The sequence below is a fragment of the Brachyistius frenatus genome, unplaced genomic scaffold, assembly GCF_029030835.1.
Source record: "Brachyistius frenatus isolate BFR_SWC_R1_liver_20210118 unplaced genomic scaffold, ASM2903083v1 Contig_148, whole genome shotgun sequence".
NCBI lineage: Eukaryota > Metazoa > Chordata > Actinopteri > Embiotocidae > Brachyistius > Brachyistius frenatus.
The window spans coordinates 301,142-320,329 of record NW_027210747.1 but is presented as its reverse complement, the minus strand read 5'-3'; the positions used below and the strand labels follow the sequence as shown (position 1 = coordinate 320,329).

At 42.8% G+C, this 19,188-nt stretch overlaps 1 protein-coding gene across 1 annotated transcript in view; it reads right to left on the bottom strand.

The window, feature by feature from the left end:
- Positions 1–19,188, bottom strand: part of anks1b (ankyrin repeat and sterile alpha motif domain containing 1B) — a 196,613-nt gene that overhangs the window by 98,968 nt on the left and 78,457 nt on the right. The window contains exons 6-10 of the mRNA XM_069715820.1: positions 18,347–18,422; positions 16,838–16,939; positions 12,943–13,065; positions 11,610–11,797; positions 7,557–7,688 (exon numbers count right to left, since the gene is read on the bottom strand). Coding sequence (XP_069571921.1) covers positions 7,557–7,688; positions 11,610–11,797; positions 12,943–13,065; positions 16,838–16,939; positions 18,347–18,422 — 621 coding nt within the window. The remainder of the gene's footprint in view (positions 1–7,556; positions 7,689–11,609; positions 11,798–12,942; positions 13,066–16,837; positions 16,940–18,346; positions 18,423–19,188) is intronic.

Below are 19,188 nucleotides of genomic sequence, written 5' to 3'. Positions count from 1 at the left end.
CATTTCTCACCCTGTCATTGTCCGCTACTACATTACCCACACTGCATCAGGCCATCAATCACGCACTGAGCACACTCAAAACGGATTAATCATTCCGGCTGATGGAGCAATCAGTCCTCTGATGATTTCTCTCGCGCACACCCTCTGCGCTCAATCTAAGATTTATTTCACAGCGCATTTTATTAAAGGGCTTTCAAACTCAAAGCCCCCTCTCTCTCACTTCGCCGCTCTGTCTCCATCAGCTCTCAATTAGACTGCCATTACCAGCTAATGGAGATCCAGTCGTCTGAGCCTTCGCTCCACAGGTGGCTGCAGCCAAAAACTGACATTGATTCGACGTGACAGCCTGGTTAGCGGCAGGTTTCACTCACTGAGCTGAAGGAAAGGTTGAGAGCGTGCTGATGGAGGCATGCAGAGTCGGTTGCCGATGGTTCAGTTCAGTTAAAATGTGCAATAAATCATCTTCACATTTATTTTGAGACTTCAAGTAACAGCAATTTATCTCACGCTGCATGTTTAGATGTACCATAGTGATCCCCGTAGTTTTAAAGTACACACAAAGTGTCATATTAATGTGGAAAAACACTTCAAAGGTGTTAATATTACCACTTGTCTTCACCTACCAAAGGCTTTATAAATTCACAGGATGCTACGCTAACACTATGCTCATACACCAAAGTAAGACACTACCAAGAACAAAGCCTCAGCACCACGGTGAGAGTGGGCAGCATCTGACGGGGGTTGTCAAGTGCTTTGGCAATGTTACCTTTCCTCAAAGCCACAACATCATACATGCTATATACAACCACCAATACCATTCCTAACTTAATATTAGTTCCACTATACGGTTCAAAATTTTTTGGGGAATTAATGCCTTAATAGCCTCGATCGATGTTTGTGTAATTACGTTATTATAGGAGAACCTGATTACTGGCCTGCTGCATGAATACATGGATTCACAATAATCAGGAGATTACTGTGAGTAACCCGCTGCCTTGTGTGGATGTGCACGTATTGCTAATGTGTGTCATCAGGAAGGAAATGCACAGCGTGGCTTTGAAGCCTGAAGCCAGGACAAGATACAGTTCTACGTAACACATGAATATTAAGCTTTCCAAGTTGAGACGGTTACTGGAAGTGAAAGCAGATTGAAACAGAAACAGAGAGAAGTGGAAGCATCGTCTTTGTGACAGGAAATTACAGGGTTACAGCGACATTCAGTCCTGACTGAAGAATAGACAATCAGCACGACAAAATGTGATGGAAGAGGCAACCAATCATTTTCAATCATATTTCAAAGAAATAACTAACATGTCACCATGAATTAACAATGAGTTTCAGAAGTTTTAAAATGCCACAAGCACGGGAGCAGTAATTCATAGACGCACTGAAAGGAAGCACAAGAGAAAAGCTTCAAGACAATAAGGAAAGAGATTTCTCTGTAAATTCTACAGGGAGATAAAAAATAAATGAAAGCGAGGGCAGGAGAAAAGATAGAGAACATGAGATTATAGAAAACTGCCCCTGAAATTATGTTTTAAAAGCACAGCGAGATGAGGAATTACCCATAACATGGTCTGTAACTTAACTTTTCATTCTCCTCTCACATCCTTTATCTATTCCCACTTCTACCTCTCATCTCTCAGTTATTCTAAATCTCAAGCTTTCACCCAAGCTGATTAGCAAGAAATAAAGCGAGAGAGAGAGTAAAGAGAGGCCAAAGCCGACAGGGGAAACACAAACCACTGCCTGGGATGAGGACCGACAGCCAGAAGAGAAGGGAGAGGAGAACACAGGTAGATCAAAGGACGCCAGGATCCAACTCAACACTTACTTTGGGGTTTGTGTCAGTCGATGGATGCCGAGGAGACGAGCGAGATAGAGACAGAGCAGGAAGAGGGAAATGAGTTTGTGCTGAGGAGGGGAAGCAGCGGAAGTGGGAGTGCGACGAGTTAGGAGCAGGGATTTCCTCACAAACACACAGAAATGGGAGGCGAGTGCAGACAACGTAGTTTCTCATACGGACGACGAGAAAATAGGCAATTTAGCTGCAGTGAAGAGAGCAACAAGTTTCAAGTTTGAGCCATTCCCTCGCCGGTGAAAAACTACTTTCCTCTCATGATCCTCAAGTAGGACAGGCAGTACCAGAAAAATCACTCCACAGTGAAGCCCTTGAATCTGGAGATGAAATTAATCCAGCCGTGTGACAACAGATTCAGCTACCTGACCTTCCAATGGTATCCCTCCTTCTTCCTCCTGCTCGGCCCTCCTCGAAGGGTCAAAACACTTTAAAATGTGGTCGAAAAGACTTCCCGTGGCGCAAAATGAGCTGCGCCTCCGACAAACAAACACACTTGGTCTTCATTTATCGCCCTCCTTCCCTCCCTCCCTCCCTCCCTCCCTCCCTCTCTATCTTTCAGGGCAGAGATAGGACACAGAGAAACTTGTGTCTGAGCTGAACAGGAAGAGAGCAGACAAACAGAGGCCTCCTCTGGCCACTAATTAGCAGGTCGTATGCAGCTCCCGTCCAACTGCAGAGGCCAGATTAAACGTGTGTGTGTGTGTGTGTGTGTGTGTGTGTGTGTGTGTGTGTGTGTGTGTGTGTGTGTGTGTGTGTGTGTGTGTGTGTGTGTGTGTGTGTGTGTGTGTGTGTGTGTGTGTGTGTGTGTGTGTGTGTGTGTGTGTGCGTGCGTGCCGGTGCCTGCACATGTGACCAAAGGATTGCATGCAACGGTTTGTGATTATATCTGTGCAATAATGCAGTGTGGTGTTTATACGTGTCTGTCTGCAGTAAATACACTTTGGTGCGTGTAATCATGCGAGAGCTTATGTGCATACTTTCTGTGTGTTTTTCTCTTTGTATGCATAATTGAGTTTGCTTATATTATTTACAGTGTGTGGACGTGTTTGCATGTGCGCAGGCCTGATAACCCAAGTAGGAAATGTGCTGTTGCTTTGGTCACGTCCCAGGAACTTCCATCTTAAATCCTGTCCCTCTCTGTTGAACCCACCACTGTAACAGTCGCCACCCAACCCACCACCTCATACACTGTACACCGAGTTCATAGGCCATCAGATATGAATAGAAGCTATAATTTGCTGGCATTTCCTCATGGAGACTATTTGATTAGAGAGAAAAGGGAGGGGCAGATACCAGAGGGGACAATGGACCTTCTGAGGGCCTAAATGTGTGGAGAGAATGGCGAGAAATGCAGTCATGAGAGGACAGCAGCGGAGAGACATCATAACCGAAAGCAGACGGAAAATAAAAAAAAGAATGCAGCAAAAATGGAAACAGGAGTCAATTCCTCAAGCTAATATGCTCTTCTCTCTTAAAAACCAAAAGTTACCAAATTTGTCTGTGCAGCATCACTGGCTGCAGGTTGTCACAGCACTGCTTTTAGTCATCATGCAGGTACAATGCTACTTAACCTGGCTAATCTTCATCTTTATCTTATTTAGAGGACGTTTTAAGGTGACCACTGATCCCGGGTGTATCAGCGATCGCTTCATGGACTTGAGCAGAGGGCGGGCTTCACATTTTTGGGAAATCAGCAACAGGGACCCATGAAATGCTTCAGAAAGCCTCGCACAATGAAGCACTGAGCCCTCAGAGGTTATTTGAGAGACATTCACATTTCAAGAGGGGCAGAACATTACGGTCAGGTCAGGAGGCAACCAGGTGAGTTTTCGTTGACATTTGCAGTATTGTGCACCGTGAATTCTTGCCGTCAACAATTGTTGCTCCCCACCTCCCCCACTCGCCGGATTTGGCTCCCTGCGACTGCTTTCTGTTCCCCAGAAATGTGACACAAACTTTGATGTGCGCTTTCTGCTGAAGTCCATGTCAAAATCACAAATGCGCACGCAATGGTGGTCACAAAAACATGGAACACTTATTCATTCAAGTTATAGCTTTCTCCTCCACACACACGTCACTGCTCGGTCACACCGGGGGCAGTCTCTCAGAGTTTTTGATCCACCCTCGTAGAGAGCAGTTGGTTGAGAAGTGAGGGAGAGAGGGAACTAGGGTCTGAACCTGGGAGACAGAAGAAGAGAGGGGGAGAAGAGAGAAAGAAAGAGGAGCGAGTTGGTCAGAGCAGCGAGCAGGCATTGCCTTGCAGAATTGGATTTCGCTCCATGCCTGGATAATCCCACAGAAATCAGCAAGCTGAGCCACCCGTGGGACACCAACAGTCACTCTTCAGAAAATAACACCCTTCACATTCCCCATGATGGCTGCCGTATTGAGCAAAGCTCCAACTGTGGCTTCCCCTGGCTCCGTGCTTAATCCCACAGACACGGCGACCAGCCAGAGCAGGAGGCTGCTGACAGAGAGCCACAGCTGTGTGACCAAACGTTCAGCGTGTTTAAAGTCTGGCCTCCCAACTTTTGGAGGAAGTTTTGGAGCAGGAACTTGTGCAGCCAGCTCTCACCTGAGTCGTCTCTTAAGTGGGGAATACTGTTTGATGTTGGACATATGAATAAAAGCAGCATATGCTCGGACAAATGGGCTAATGAAAACAATAAGGAAGCATTGCGCTATTGGCCAAATCAAAGTCATGACAAACACTGTTGTTTTTTCTCTGTCAAAGACTATAATTTTTTTTCTATAATTAGTATCTTTTACTTTAATTTCTAATGTAAATTAATGATCCACTGTTTTGATTTGAAAAGTTCTGAACCCAAATGACCTCGCCCGGTCTCAAAAAGAAGATACCCGGTCCTTCAGCTACTAAAGCTCTCCACATGGTCCCTGCCCTCTCAGAAACATCTGCCTTTGATGTTCCTTAAGATCTTCAAGAGCTCTCATGGATTTCTGATCCTTCTGATCTTAACCTGTGCCAGGGCGACACAGACCTGCCCCCCGCCTTCAACTCCTTAAAACCTGCCTGGGCTGTGAACATTAAAAGGTCAGCAGCCACCTACCCGAGGAAGAAAAGCAGAGGTGGAGAAAAAGAAATGTAAGAAGGGAAGTTTGGGTGAGTTTGAACCGACAGAGAGAGAGAGAGAGAGAGAGAGAGAGAGAGAGAGAGAGAGAGAGAGAGAAGAGAGACGGAAGAAAAACAGGAAGGAGGTAAAGATGGAGAAATGACAGGGCTGACATGTGTGTGTGTGTGTGTGTGTGTGTGTGTGTGTGTGTGTGTGTGTGTGTGTGTGTGTGTGTGTGTGTGTGTGTGTGTGTGTGTGTGTGTGTGTGTGTGTGTGTGTGTGTGTGTGTGTGTGTGTGTGTGTGTGTGTGTGTGTGTGTGTGCTGATGGTGACTGAGATTTGTCAATGGTGGACATCCCACGCCTGACATATCATGAATTTCTGTGTTGCCTGGCAACCCTACCGACCTTTCTGTCTGTCTGCATCTTTTTGAATTTGTTCATTATCTTTCTCCTTTTTTCTTCCTCTCTGTTTTGCTTTCAAGGGTGTCACAGGGTCTTTTTGTTTAAAGCTGATGCCGCAGAGGAAACCTCCACACGTTTTGGCGTCAGCCGGCTTTCACATGGTGATGGTGGAGGAAACCCGTGGCTGGTGACGAAAGATCTCGGAAGGGGAAGCTTCCTTATGTCTGCATTTATGCCCCGCATGTGCGCACGCGCTCACACACACACACATAAACATAAACATAAACATGTGACAGACAGTAATGACTAAATAAATTCATTAGTTTGGAACAGAGAGCTAATTTTCATGGACAATCTAACACAAAGTTCAGACACGTGTACCGTGCACACAATCTGTGCAAGCACCTGTTTAGGTATGCACAATACACAACGACACAAAGATACACTCAGTTGCCAGATTATTAGGTACATGTACCCTCAAGGGGATCTAATTTCCGTTTTTGTTTAAACCGTTTTAGAGGTTAATTCACATTTTGGTAATTTTGGAGGCTGCAGTTTGTGGCGTTATTTAATTAACAACATAAAACACTTAAATCAGGTCAATGTATTTCCTACCACTATATGTTTCTTATATCACCTTTAAAGTTGTTCATGTCAGTGATATTTAGGAAAAAGACATCCGTAGTTAGAATTTAATAAAAGTTTACACATGAAGCTGAACTGCTTTTTTGGGACTGTGGGCGGGTCTGACCAGATTTCACTGCATCATCTCCGGTGACATAAACAAACTAATCAACTACAGACTATCTGTATCTGTTTGAGGAGCTAAAATCTGATTGGAGCACAGAAACATGTGATATCACCTTGTGCCAACAGAGCACCGTCCAACTCAAAGTCGTCAGAGGCACACAGACTCTAAAATCTACAATATGAAACAGCGAAAATTAAGTTTTGAACCGACGAGAACATTTGCAGAAAACTGTGCCATCAAACCACAAATTCCATCTGACCTGCAGCTTTAAGCAGAAGGGTAATACAAAAGCTGTTTTATTTACGTGTAACTCTGTTTATTCACAACGACTCAGGGCAAATTAGCACGGTGCTAGCTTAATTATGCAATAACAACACCATTTTTGTTTCCCCTCCCACTCTGTTTCTTCCTCTTCTTCTAACAAAAACGCACAAATCCACCCACAAAAAACTCCTGATGTCATGCCAAATTTGCATACACACAATGCTGATGGTACCAAACATGCTGTATGCTCACATGTGTACTCAAACAGAACAGGTTATTTCTTCTTAGACATCAACACATTAGTACAAACACACACACACACACACACACACACACACACACACACACACACACACACACACACACACACACACCACACACACGCACACACACATCCAGGTGCGAAACTCTCCAGGCACAGTGCCAGTCAGGCAGGCTGCCAGTATAAAAGACAGAGGGTCTGTTTTGTTGTAAATGTCAGATGTCCTGCTGTTTGAGCCAGCACGCATCTCACCACTAAACGCTCTCATCAATACACATTTATAAACACACTTATAAACACAACACGCGGGGCGGAGGGAGCAGGAAGGAAGACGATGTAGCAGGAATACCAGGAAGTAGCTTGGATGAAGCGTCCCTCTTCTAAAATTTTGGTAAGAAAAACCCTGAAAGTCGCACTTATTTTCTTTTGAAGTATTCCTTTGCTGTTATAATAGTCACATTTCTCCCACAGGGATGATTAACCTTTCATGTAATTTCATCGTACCAGATAAATGTTATTCATTCAGTGTTCATGAGCTGAGTCCGACTCATGAAGGTAAAGCCTTCATAAACCAGATAGGGACTTTTTTTTTTTTTTTTTTTTTTTTTAAACACATTCCTGATAAGGAGAGCGAGAAGGAGACAGTAAATGAACAGAACTGCCAGGAGAGCCAGTCTCTCTAGTGACGGCTCATTCACTGCGTTCCCAAGGTAACCAGTGAAAGTATTCACTTGGAACAATGGCGATATCACTAGCCTGTAATTTCACTGTAGTGAAGTCGTGTGTCCGTGTGTGCCGCTCTACTCTGCATCATGGAACAAACACGTGGAATGACAATTATGAAAATATGATAGTTGTTCCATATGTGCACATTGCAAACACATTATAATTCAGTGGACATTTTTGCTATAAACTTTATTAGGTTAATTCTTTGTGTGTGTACCTGTGACAGGCTGGAGAAACCCAGGTTGCGGCAGCCGTTGCACGGAGTGAGGGCCTCCCAGAATCCAGTGGGGCCGCAGCTCTTCTCTGCCTCGTCTTCCTCCACTGGCGGCGCGAGAGGCGGGGTCAGCCGCTGTGAGCACAAACGTTAAAACACGATTAGTGCCAGCTTCACACGTAATCGATGGTAAGGAGGTCAAAGGTCAGAGGATGTCTGCGCCCCGAGAAGATTAAAGAACTGGGGAATGAAACAAAGAGCTGAAAGCACAGGTGACGAAGTCATTTATACATATGCGAGATGGACAGATCTTAGAGGAAAGAGGCTTACGAAGAGGAAGTTATTTTTAGAGCTGCTCTAATTGATATCTTTATAATAACAATGGATCAAAGGGTATATGTGCCAATCCACACTACTGAAGTTACTCCTCCTCTGTGGGGTCACTATGAGTTAGCAGGAAAGGTGCAGTAATAACAGAACACGCACACGGTGTCCTTTTCCTGAGGCTCTTTGTCTCTCGGGGGACAGGTGTGTGGAGGAGCTCTGTGACCTGAGGGGTCGGAGGGCAGATAAAGCCCACCTGACATCTCAGCTGATGATGTAGACCACAGCAGATTACATAGAGATGTCACCGCAGGGTCTCAAATGTAGCTTTTACCAGCAGTGACAAAAGAAGAGGAGGAGGATGAAGAGAACTGAGGCAGAGGACAGAGGGAGGTCTGATGATGAGACCGAGGTAATTATCTTTAGAACAAAGGTCGAAAAGACGAAAGCGACAGGGCAAAGAAAACAAGGCACTTGTCAAAGAAGCAACAAATTACACAAAGCTTAAACAAGAAGAAAATTGTGAAAGCAAAAGATGTTACAGAAGAAGGGACGGACAGATGGGAAGGACAAAGACGAGCAGCGAGCCTAAAGAGGGAGACAGAAAATGAAGCTGAAAGCAAAAGGTCATGAAACGCTCCAGATTGCAGAAGGCTCTATCCAACACTGGAATATTGATCGATCTGAAACAGACTGCAGTCCTCATATACTGCACCGAACAACAGATATCTCCTTTCATTACAGTAAATATCTCACATCAGCCGTTGTTCAATACCACCATTAATTATTGATTACTGAGGACTGCATAACTGATCAATATTGTATGAGTTGGGAAAGCCTTAAAGGGATAGATTACTATTTGGGCGGATTTCCTTTCCTTAACTACATTAAGATGTGTTTTTGCGTACGTCTGTGTATTTTGCAGGACTGTTAATAAATAAACTTTGCTCATCTGATGAAGGAAACCAAAAATGGATAAATACTATGCTGTGAACAGACTCTAGTGTGACACATTTAAGGCTGATGACTTTAAATTTGACAGAATGTGACCAATTTTTTTTTTTAGAAGTGCAGCTTGAAGTAATTTCCCCACAGACACACCCATTTAAACATTTCTTTGCTGAAGGAAGGAAAAGGTGCAGAAAATATAAATAATTAGAAATTATTACACTGAGTTTCAGTAGAATAGCAGAATCAGATTATTTCTAAAAAAAAAAAAAAAACATATTGGTGCTCATTTGAGCCCTGTTCAAACCTGGCATTAACAAGCATGTTGGCTGATGCGATCACCAGTGGACAGCTCTACGTACGTCAGTCTACATCTGCCATTAAGAATGTGTTTCCACGGGTGTCTCGCTTGTGATCGGATCTCACTTCCTCGTACTGTATGCAAATAAACACAAACACCCTTTATGTTTGCGAAGACCAGAATGCGTTTTTAATTAGCGGGAGGCAGCCATGCACTTCCCGTGAAGGGGCTGTCGGAAATTAAAAGAAGAAGTGAAAACAATAGACTACTTCTTGTGCTTCCACTCACACAGAAGACGTTAGTGGAGTTGACGGTCCTTTAATGTGGCTGAGGACACGTTCACGTGCACACGGCAATCAAAGTGTGACCGCCTCCCCTATGTGGTCATCAATGCGTCTTCCGTGCATTAACAACTGCGTTTAGAGCTGTGCACTTATAATCAATTCCACACATGTAAATACATTCGGACTCAATTTACACGTTGGGTACTGAGGTAATGAAAGAAGCCGGTGTCCTTCTTGAGATTGTGTGTGAGAGAGCTGTTGTGGGTTTTTAACATGTTTTATTCATGGTTAATAAGAAACATCGAATCACATACTAATGGCTCCGGTCACATGTTCAGACAGTAGCCTGTGGGCACATAAACACATGTACACACTGAGAATGTCAGTAATAGAATACAAATGGGTACTTATGGAGAGAGACAGAGAGGGACACAAGATGGATTGAGATAATTACAGCCTAAGTGAGCGGAGGTGCTTCTGTTTGACGTACATGCACATGCGTGACAGGCAGGAGGTCTGAACGCCTGCTGCTCTGTCTGCAAACACGCCTTGGCTTACATTCACATTGAGCTTATTAAAGAAGTGGAAAACATTATGAGCTATTGATCGGTGTCCCAGCTTTACTTGGCTGAGGTGCCGGAGGTGAGCGAGGGGGGAGAGAAATAGAAAAACCAATAGAAAGAGACGCGGCGTAATAAGCAAGCGAGAAGCACAGGTGCATACAATCACATTTCTTCTGACACCTGTGTGAGAGCCTCAGCATGTATATGTGTGTGTGTGTGTGTGTGTGTGTGTGTGTGTGTGTGTGTGTGTGTGTGTGTGTGTGTGTGTGTGTGTGTGTGTGTGTGTGTGTGTGTGTGTGTGTGTGTGTGTGTGTGTGTGTGTGTGTGTGTGCGTGTGTGCAGTTTAAAGGTTCGGGTGGGGGGTCAGTGTGACGGATGACCTGTTTCTTACTTCCCTGCCGACGAAATTGAAAGAGCCCCGAGCCTCTTCACACTGTGCTGGCTGTTAGAAATAAACTGCGGCTGTGATTCTCTGCTTTGATAATACGGATGAAAGGCAGCCATTTCTCCCTCAAACTGACCGATCTAAACAGTTCTCTTCGATTGAGAGAGTGTGGCGAGAAGGAAGCCCGTGAGCAAGTGAAGTGGATACTACTAACAATATTTCAGTTTTAAAAAGCACCAAATAATAAATAAAGGTCAAGAAAACAAAATATCTGCAGTCTGTGAAAGGCTGTTTGAGCATAAATAAGAGTTACAATTCAAGACAAACACACTGACGCTGTGTTTCTGTAACAAGTGATCACTCAACCAGACAAGGCTGCTCAGTGACATCAGTCTATGTGATACTGCCCTCTATTGTCAAAACAGACAAATTACAAGTATTTATTGAAGCAAGAAACCTTCCCTTAGACACGCAGCACATCTGGAACTGTCATATTTTATGATCAAATTTATAGATGCCTGAAGAGAGATATGTTTTAATATGAAGAAATAAAAACCTGCTCACAAACACCTCACACAGTGGAAACACGTGATTTGTCTTTCTGTCTAAAATCCATCTACAGGTTAAAGGAAAAAAATGCAACAGTGCGTAAAAATCTCACTGGTAACCCACTAAAAGATCTTTTTTTTATACAACTAAATTAAAATTACTTCCTTGGTTTTCATTCACAATAGTTCAATGATTTTTTTTTTAAATTTTTTTTTTTTTATATATATATTACGGCTGCATCTAACAATTTATTTGATTTAAGAGAATCCAAAGAGGCATCATTAAGTTTCTTGTTTTGTGTAACTTGTAGTCAGAAATACAAAGATATTGGGGGGAAAAAAGGGGGAAAATACTTCAAAATGCCTCATGTAAAATAAAAAATGTAAATGGTTAAATTTTATATTTCTGTCTTGAGTAAATCTACAATCATTTTCTAAGCCAAATGTTTCAGTGCAACTCTCAGCCTGAAATGACGAAATGCTGAGTTGGAACATTTAATGAACATTACTGAGCTCAGCCACTTTCGGTGCCTGATCAGTTCATTGTCTTCTACAAAAAACATTTGTATGTGATGTTATGAGGAGAACTTGAAAACAACAGCAGACCCAAGAAAGAAAGAAAGGATTCATTGCTCCTAAGAGTCACTTCTCCAAACTCACATCCATAAATATGGCAAACCTCTGTCATAACTAAACAACGTACCTTGCCGACTCGAGTCAGGGTGCCGTTGGGTCGATCCGGGCGCTCCTCGTCTGACAGCCGCCCGCTGCCGAAGCTGTCCATGGAGTGGGAGGAGATGGTGTGGCAGAGCTCCTCGAAGGAGTAGTCCCTGTCCCGGCACTTTTTGATCTCGTGGAGGAGTTTGGACAGCTCACTTGTCACAGCATCATCTGGGGGGAGAACAAGGAGGAGGAGGAGGAGGAGGAGTAGGAGGGGGTAAGAAATACATCAAACGTCCCTTACAGCATCAATCTGAAGCAAGTTTTTATTACAACTAGAGCAGAAGTGATAAAATAACTTTTTGTATTTGATGAAAGCAAACACTCATTCCTTATAAGTTACCACATAATGTACAGTTTGTTTCTTGGTCTTTTAACCAGAGAAACAGAAGAAGGTAGAAGATATTTGAGTCCTTCATTCCGTTTGTCTGATCTTTAATAAGATTCAACATTTGGCAAAAAGCAGGGACAGAACTAATGGTTGAAAACCTCCTTCTCTGTCTCTGCTGATGTGTCACATGTTGAGAAGCAATCTGTGCTAATCACCTTCTCCCGCCTTCCTCCAGGGTCTCTAAGGTAATCAAGGTAATTATGGTATCTGCTGACAGTCACTGAGTGCAGAGTGGATCAGCAGGAAGTCAGCGTGTTGCAATATGATATTAATAACACAGGGGGCAGTGCTGGACAAGGGAACTGCATGACCGTACAGTGTGGCAGTTACAGTTATTCTCCACTAAAGGAGCTGCTTCTCCACAGCTGGCTTTATGTGGCATTGTTTCCCAGTATTACAAAAAGTAAACAGCTCTTCGCATCAGGTTTGGAGGTGGATTATACTAAGCAGCATACATAAATACTAAAAAAGTAAACTTGAAATATATTTGGGATGCTGAGTTCGCCTTTGATATTTCCTTAATTATATAACTAAATGTTTAATGCAGATTCTTTTGCAGATATTGAGGCATATTTCAAAGCACACTGTTAACTTCATGCAAAATGTATTTTTTGCGATACGAGTTGTTATCTCTCATCTCTACTCCGCAGTTGTGGACGTTTTCTCAAAATGAAGTCTTATTTTCTTCCACTTCCTCTTTTTAGGACGTTTCTCGTCCAAAAATAACCACATATGTCTTTAGCCACCTTGAATGTCAGTTTAAAGCAGCTTAGTTGCATAGTGCATGTCACATACGCGCGCGTGTGTGTGTGTGTGTGTGTGTGTGTGTGTGTGTGTGTGTGTGTGTGTGTGTGTGTGTGTGTGTGTGTGTGTGTGTGTGTGTGTGTGTGTGTGTGTGTGTGTGTGTGTGTGTGTGTGTACTTACTCTTGTGTCTGAGGGAAGGGGAGGCGGAGGGCGAGGAAACGGAGGTTCGAGGTGCAGGGATGGGACACTTGCGAACAGGTTCGTCCACGATACTCTGCCTCTCCACCTCGTCCATCATATACTCTACACACACGGAGACGTAGCGACGCGATGTAAGAAGTAAGGTGGAAATATGTCAGGACAACAGGAAGAAAGAAGACATGGGGCAAAGGCGAGAAGAGGAGTTCGGAGGAGAGTGTGATGGAGGAGGGAGGAGAGGAAGGGATGGAGAGGAAAAAGCATCTCAGAGGCATTTTACTGGATCAATATAATTGCACGGCCATCAGCACGGCAAACAGCTTGTGCTGCATTCAATTCGCACTTTTCCCCGCACCGCAAATTCACTTCACGGCTTCTGCTAATAAATCACTCTGCTGTTCATAAAAGCAAAAGAGAGAGACTTATGTGGGTAGAAAATACAGTGGGAAGAGGAGTAGAGGAAGCAGGTTCAGGTGCGGGGGCACAAACTCAGCTAAAAGACTGGATAATGATAAATAATAAACTTGCGTGAGTGAGGCATTAGCAGCGGAAAAACACAAACACGCTTACAAAGTGAAATGCAGAGAACTAATGAGGAAGCCTGTTAATGTCAGGAAAGTGTGCGTGTACTACGCACTCCCCTCAATAATTATCATATACTACCATATTTGCATGCAATTATACAGAGTCTTGGAACTTGTATCAGACTCTGAAAGGAATGATTAAAAGGCTTTGACAGACTGATTCAGTTTTATCAGTGGATTTCCATAAACAGCAGAAGACACACGGCCCGGTGTTAAAGTGTTACAGCTAAATTACTGCATTGCACCGTAGTACACAACGAGTTGCTGCGGGGCAGTGAGAGGCGAGCTGTTCATTTGAACAGCAGGATGAATCGTGTGCTGTTAATCAAATGAGAATCTTTTCAAAATGAGGTGCCTGTGGCAACCAGAAAGCCTCTCAGCTGCTACAATAAAGTAAATGATAGGTATTTTGCCCTTTGTGTGTGTGTGTGTCCTTTTCTATCTCTTTTCTCCAACAGGAAATGGCATGCAGCTGATCTTTTCACCAAGTCACAGCTGTGTCCTTTCTTGTTTTTTTTCTTCCTCTCTCCCTCTCACACACACACACACACACACACACACACACACACACACACACACACACACACACACACACACACACACACACACACACACACACACACACACACACACACACACACACACACACACACACAGTCCCCTATTTGTGCTGAAGTCCAAATCTCCGTTTCTACCTCTGGTTTAGTGAGATTAGATTTTGACCGTTATCTTCCATGATATGGATTTTTGACATTTAAAATGCGACGAGCACTCTACAAAAGCCTAAAAAAACAAAATTCTATCTTTAGTTCTGTACATATTAGAATATTTTAGTTGCATAAATGCAGAATTCCTGCATATTCACAAATACAAACAAAAATATACGGTCTCAAAGGATGCCAAATTAAGTCTAGATAGTTGCATTAACATCTTTGACCTCACTGATCCATTAAGTATTAGTAAGTTAGCAAGTATACACTCATCTGGTCCATCCAAGCTGTAGTCAAATCCACAGAGTTTTATTTTAAGTACTAATGGAGATCCCAAAGTTCCCACATATCAACTGCTAAAATGCTCCACAATGTTCATCAGCTAACCGCTAACTTTGTCTGTCTGCTCGTTGATGAGAGCCATAAAACATGAACCACGACAAGAAAAACGCTTCGTAGACTTGAGACAAACTGCAAAATTAGGAGTTAACTTTCATCATAACAAGCAACCACTTTCAGTATATACACAGCATTATATAGATTGATTAGAGAAGCTTTATGGCTACTTGAGGGCTAATAAAACAAAAACAAAAAAAAGGGAAAACGTCATGTTAAGGGTTAAAACAGGGCACAAGCACATGGTTTCCCCATATTTTGTTATTTGTACATCTCAGATCTTGTAGTGATACACATGAAATGGGAAGCTAGAATCACCAATTACGTCTAAATTGTTCTGCCCTTTGCATCGCTGTGTTTTCCCCGGGTTTAATGTCAGCTTTATGTCTGTTATTTTCTAACTGTGGCCAATTTGTAACATTCCTGGGACTCGGTCTCTGTTCCCACTTCCCTCTTTGCCTCCAAGTTGAGACTGCTTTGCGGTTAATTTAGCCTCTGACATATTCTCTCTCATCCCTCCATCCCTCCATTTCTGTCTGCCTTTATCTCACTCTCTTTAAATCATCTGCAACTACGTGCCTAACGTACACCCACAGGTTACACGATGACAGATAGCGAAGGCCTCCAAGCCGCAGATTAGAGCGTTCAAACTGAACCTCATAATCACCCGATGACAACACTGTCTTTAGAAGGTGCAATATGGAGAATCTTTGGGTCCCAGTGGAAGCACAAATAACACACTGCAGCGCAGATAAGAGTGTGAACAGAAGTTTTAGACGGAAAACACTGAAAATAATGATTTACTGTTAAAATATTTTTGAAATAGACTGACCGGGAGTGCCGCTACAAACTAGTGAGTTTACCGGTGAAATCCAGTTGGGCATTTAAATTGCATTATGTAAAATATTTGGCTCTGTGACCTAACTCTTTCAATCTTCATTTGCACATATGTGATATTAAAATCAAATGTGAAGCTCAAACAATTTGCCAATTGGCAGAAAATGTATCTATTGTATTGTATTTAAAGTGATTCTTTATTGCCATTATATTTAAAAAAAAAAAAAAAAAAAAGTCCACATATTCCTTAATTTCAGTTTCTTTTCTGTTTTTGTTTTTTTCCTTTTCTGGATTATATACCTGATAATAAACTGCTTACCAAATATTGTGGTTCTAAACTTTACAAAAGCGGAGACATTAAATAGCAAAGCGGTGAAACTTGATGTGAGGACGTTGGTCCTGACACATTTAAACAGGACACAGTATAAGTACAGCAATGAAGATGAAATATGAAAGATAAAAATGTATGTCCTTCTACAACACATTGAGGTCCTGGTGTTCCCGCACATCGTGTGCCAGTACACGTCGTATTTATGCAGTGACACTGCTGAACATCAATCATAACTGCTTGTAAGTAACTCCTAAAATAATATATGTACATCGTGGGTCTAAACCAAATCAGTGCGCAGTAAATAACCAAAACACAGAATCACCAAGCGCTCTATTTATCCACGGAAATTAAATACTTCAACAAAACAATCAGCTGCTTCTAATTTTGTCACACATTCCTGATGACCATCGATAACCATCTCACTCGAGATCCACCTCAGCCAGTGAGACAATGGAGGAGAACTGGAGAGAAGATTGTTGTGTGGGAATATCAAGGCTAACGTTAACAGCGTGCTCTCCCACTGTCGCAACTGAGCACATACAGGAGGCTCCCATTGTTTCTCAGTGGAAGATAAACTTCCTGGAAAACAAGATTTCTCAGTTGGATCACATCCACTCACAACAAGAGTCACCACAATGTCACGGTACTACTGCACACTGCAGGTCAGTGTGTCTGCACCGTTCACCTAATTCGGCCGTAAAATGTCACCAAAAGTCGATTCAGGCCGACCATTAGTCTGAACAGATTTTTCTTTTTCATATAAAACGCATTAATTCACGCAATAAACCTGTGAAGTCACACGTGTTACAGTTGTAGTGCAGATTAAATTATTAATGCTAAAATGTTTTATCTGTCAAGTTGCATTGAGAAAAAAAAAATACTGTAGCTTTAAACTTTGATATGATGTATTACATTTACTGTACATGAGTTTTCTATTTTTTTTTTTTTACACCTGCAACGACCCAATTTCTCGAGAGAGCTTCATCTAAATCTGCAGCAAGTGTTCTGGGCTCTCTTACCTTGGATAAGAGCGGTGATCTGCTGGGATTTCGGGGCAGGATGTTCTCTCAGAATCTCCAGAGCTGTTCTCCCCTGGCTGTCTCTCAGATTGGTGTCGATCCCTGAAACACACACAGACACACAGACACACAGACACGCACACAATACAGTATGTTTTGATACACATGAACAACAGGTCAAAGGTCAGATGCAGAACACTCCTGATTTTGTCACAGAAGATAATACTCCTCAAACTTGCTTGAGGCTAAACTCAACTTCGCGCCAAACACAAATTAAACTGGACACTCGCATATTGTACACACTCGGATCTGCAAACCCGTTCAAAAAACGCAAGTCAGCAAAAGATGAATGTGTTGCAGTCATAAAGGGATGAGTCATTTGAGGCTTCTTTAAAAAACTTTTTTTTTTTAATTTTTTTAATCAAGATTAAAACCAGAATTTTCTGTCGATGAAAGTCGCTCATTCTCACACAAACACATGCTTAGACACTGCTAGTCACAGTCCCAGACGATGATACATACAAGACTGCGTGCACACACTCACGCAGATTCAAACAAACACACTCGATAGTGTGCAGGAAAACAGACACAAGTCTATCGGATGTCTTTTCTTAACGTGCAAGTTATTATTTATCTGACTTTTTGATCCCTTCCTGTGCTCATGGATCCAATTCAACATGACAGATAAATGTCTTTCCAATCACTCTTCAGTTTTCACCACTGAACCCCAAAAGATGATGGACCTGTTTCCATGTATAGTTCATGTTAAACAATGAAAGGCTGGCTGCCCATCCCACATCCCTGCAGCGCCGCTCTCTACTTTCCACTTTGCACCAATACACACAATGTTTCAGCCATGGAGGGCTAAAGTTCAGGGATTCAGGCCAGCCCAGTCCCGTGCTGATCCAGGATGGTAATAAAGTCAAGGCCAAAAAACGAACATGGCAACTAAGAGGAAGTCCTGCAGGAAACAGGAAGTGCTGAAGGAAAGTGGGCGGGTGGGTGGGTGGCAGTGGTATCAAAGTGTTTGGACTCTGTTCCCTAGTTTTAAGCTAGTCTTTGTTTTGTATTCAATCATGTGCGTCTAGTTTTTAGTGTTTCATACATATGATCATTCTTGTGTACACTTATATTTGCATTCTTAACTAAAATGAGAAAGTCATGCACACATGAATTCCCTGTATGAGTCATTATTTCAGACGGGAGCTGCTGCACCTTCAAAGTAACTTTTGGTCATGACCTCGTTAACCGCTGACCCGATTATCAAGTTGAGTGACATCATCAAAATGAGGCATTAGACACTGCATCCTGCTGAACAGGAAACTGACCAAAACAATAACAAAGCTGAAAGTCCAGAATTTTCAGCAGACAGATGCCTGGAGTTCACCTGAGGACAAACTCAACCCACAATCTGGAAAACAAAAAAGGCATCTAGCCGCAGGTTGAACTAAAAAGGGGAAACACACACACAGTTTTCTTTTTTTTGCCAGAATATATTTATAGACCCACCTGAATCGAGCAGAAGGCGAACTACATCCATCTTCCCAAAGAGAGCTGCCTCATGGAGGGCACTGCCATTCTCCGTCTACAAGAGAGAGCATGTGTGTGTGTGTGTTTGTGTTTGTGTGTGTGTGTGTGTGTGTGTGTGTGTGTGTGTGTGTGTGTGTGTGTGTGTGTGTGTGTGTGTGTGTGTGTGTGTGTGTGTGTGTGTGTGTGTGTGTGTGTGTGTGTGTGTGTGTTAATATTCCATCACTTAAACAATTGAAAGCAGAGACAAAAATAGACATCAAAAACACAAGTGGATTGAGGGACGAAAGACATTAGAAGAAAAAAGAAAGTCCCAGGGATTAAAAGGGAGCAAAAAGACAATATTTCGATTTGATACGATCTCGCTTTCTATCTGGCAGCTAAATGAAAGTGATTCATCGAGATTAAAACGAGTCACATCCCCTCAGCTGCAAACACCGTGAGGCCCCACTGATTTCAAACCATTACACAAGCAGCGGGGGCCTGTGTCCCCCTACCCTCTCACCCGACGCCGGCCCGTATCAAGCTCCAGTCCCACTAATAGGGATATTACAGATATGATGCAACACATGGAAACTAGCGTGGGGAAGGCTCTGGTAAGCGCCTCATCTTGGATCAGCGGTGATGAGAGAGAAGATTACTTTGACAAGGACGCATTTAAGAGAGCAACACTGGGGGAGTCACGCTAAGAAGAAAAAAACAGCTGTTTAACCACCAACACCCTGGAACAAACACAAAGATTTAAAGGCACTAGGTGGAGGACGGTTATGCTTCTACTAATCACATATCTTTTCTGAAGAAAAATGAAATGTGCCAGCACAAAG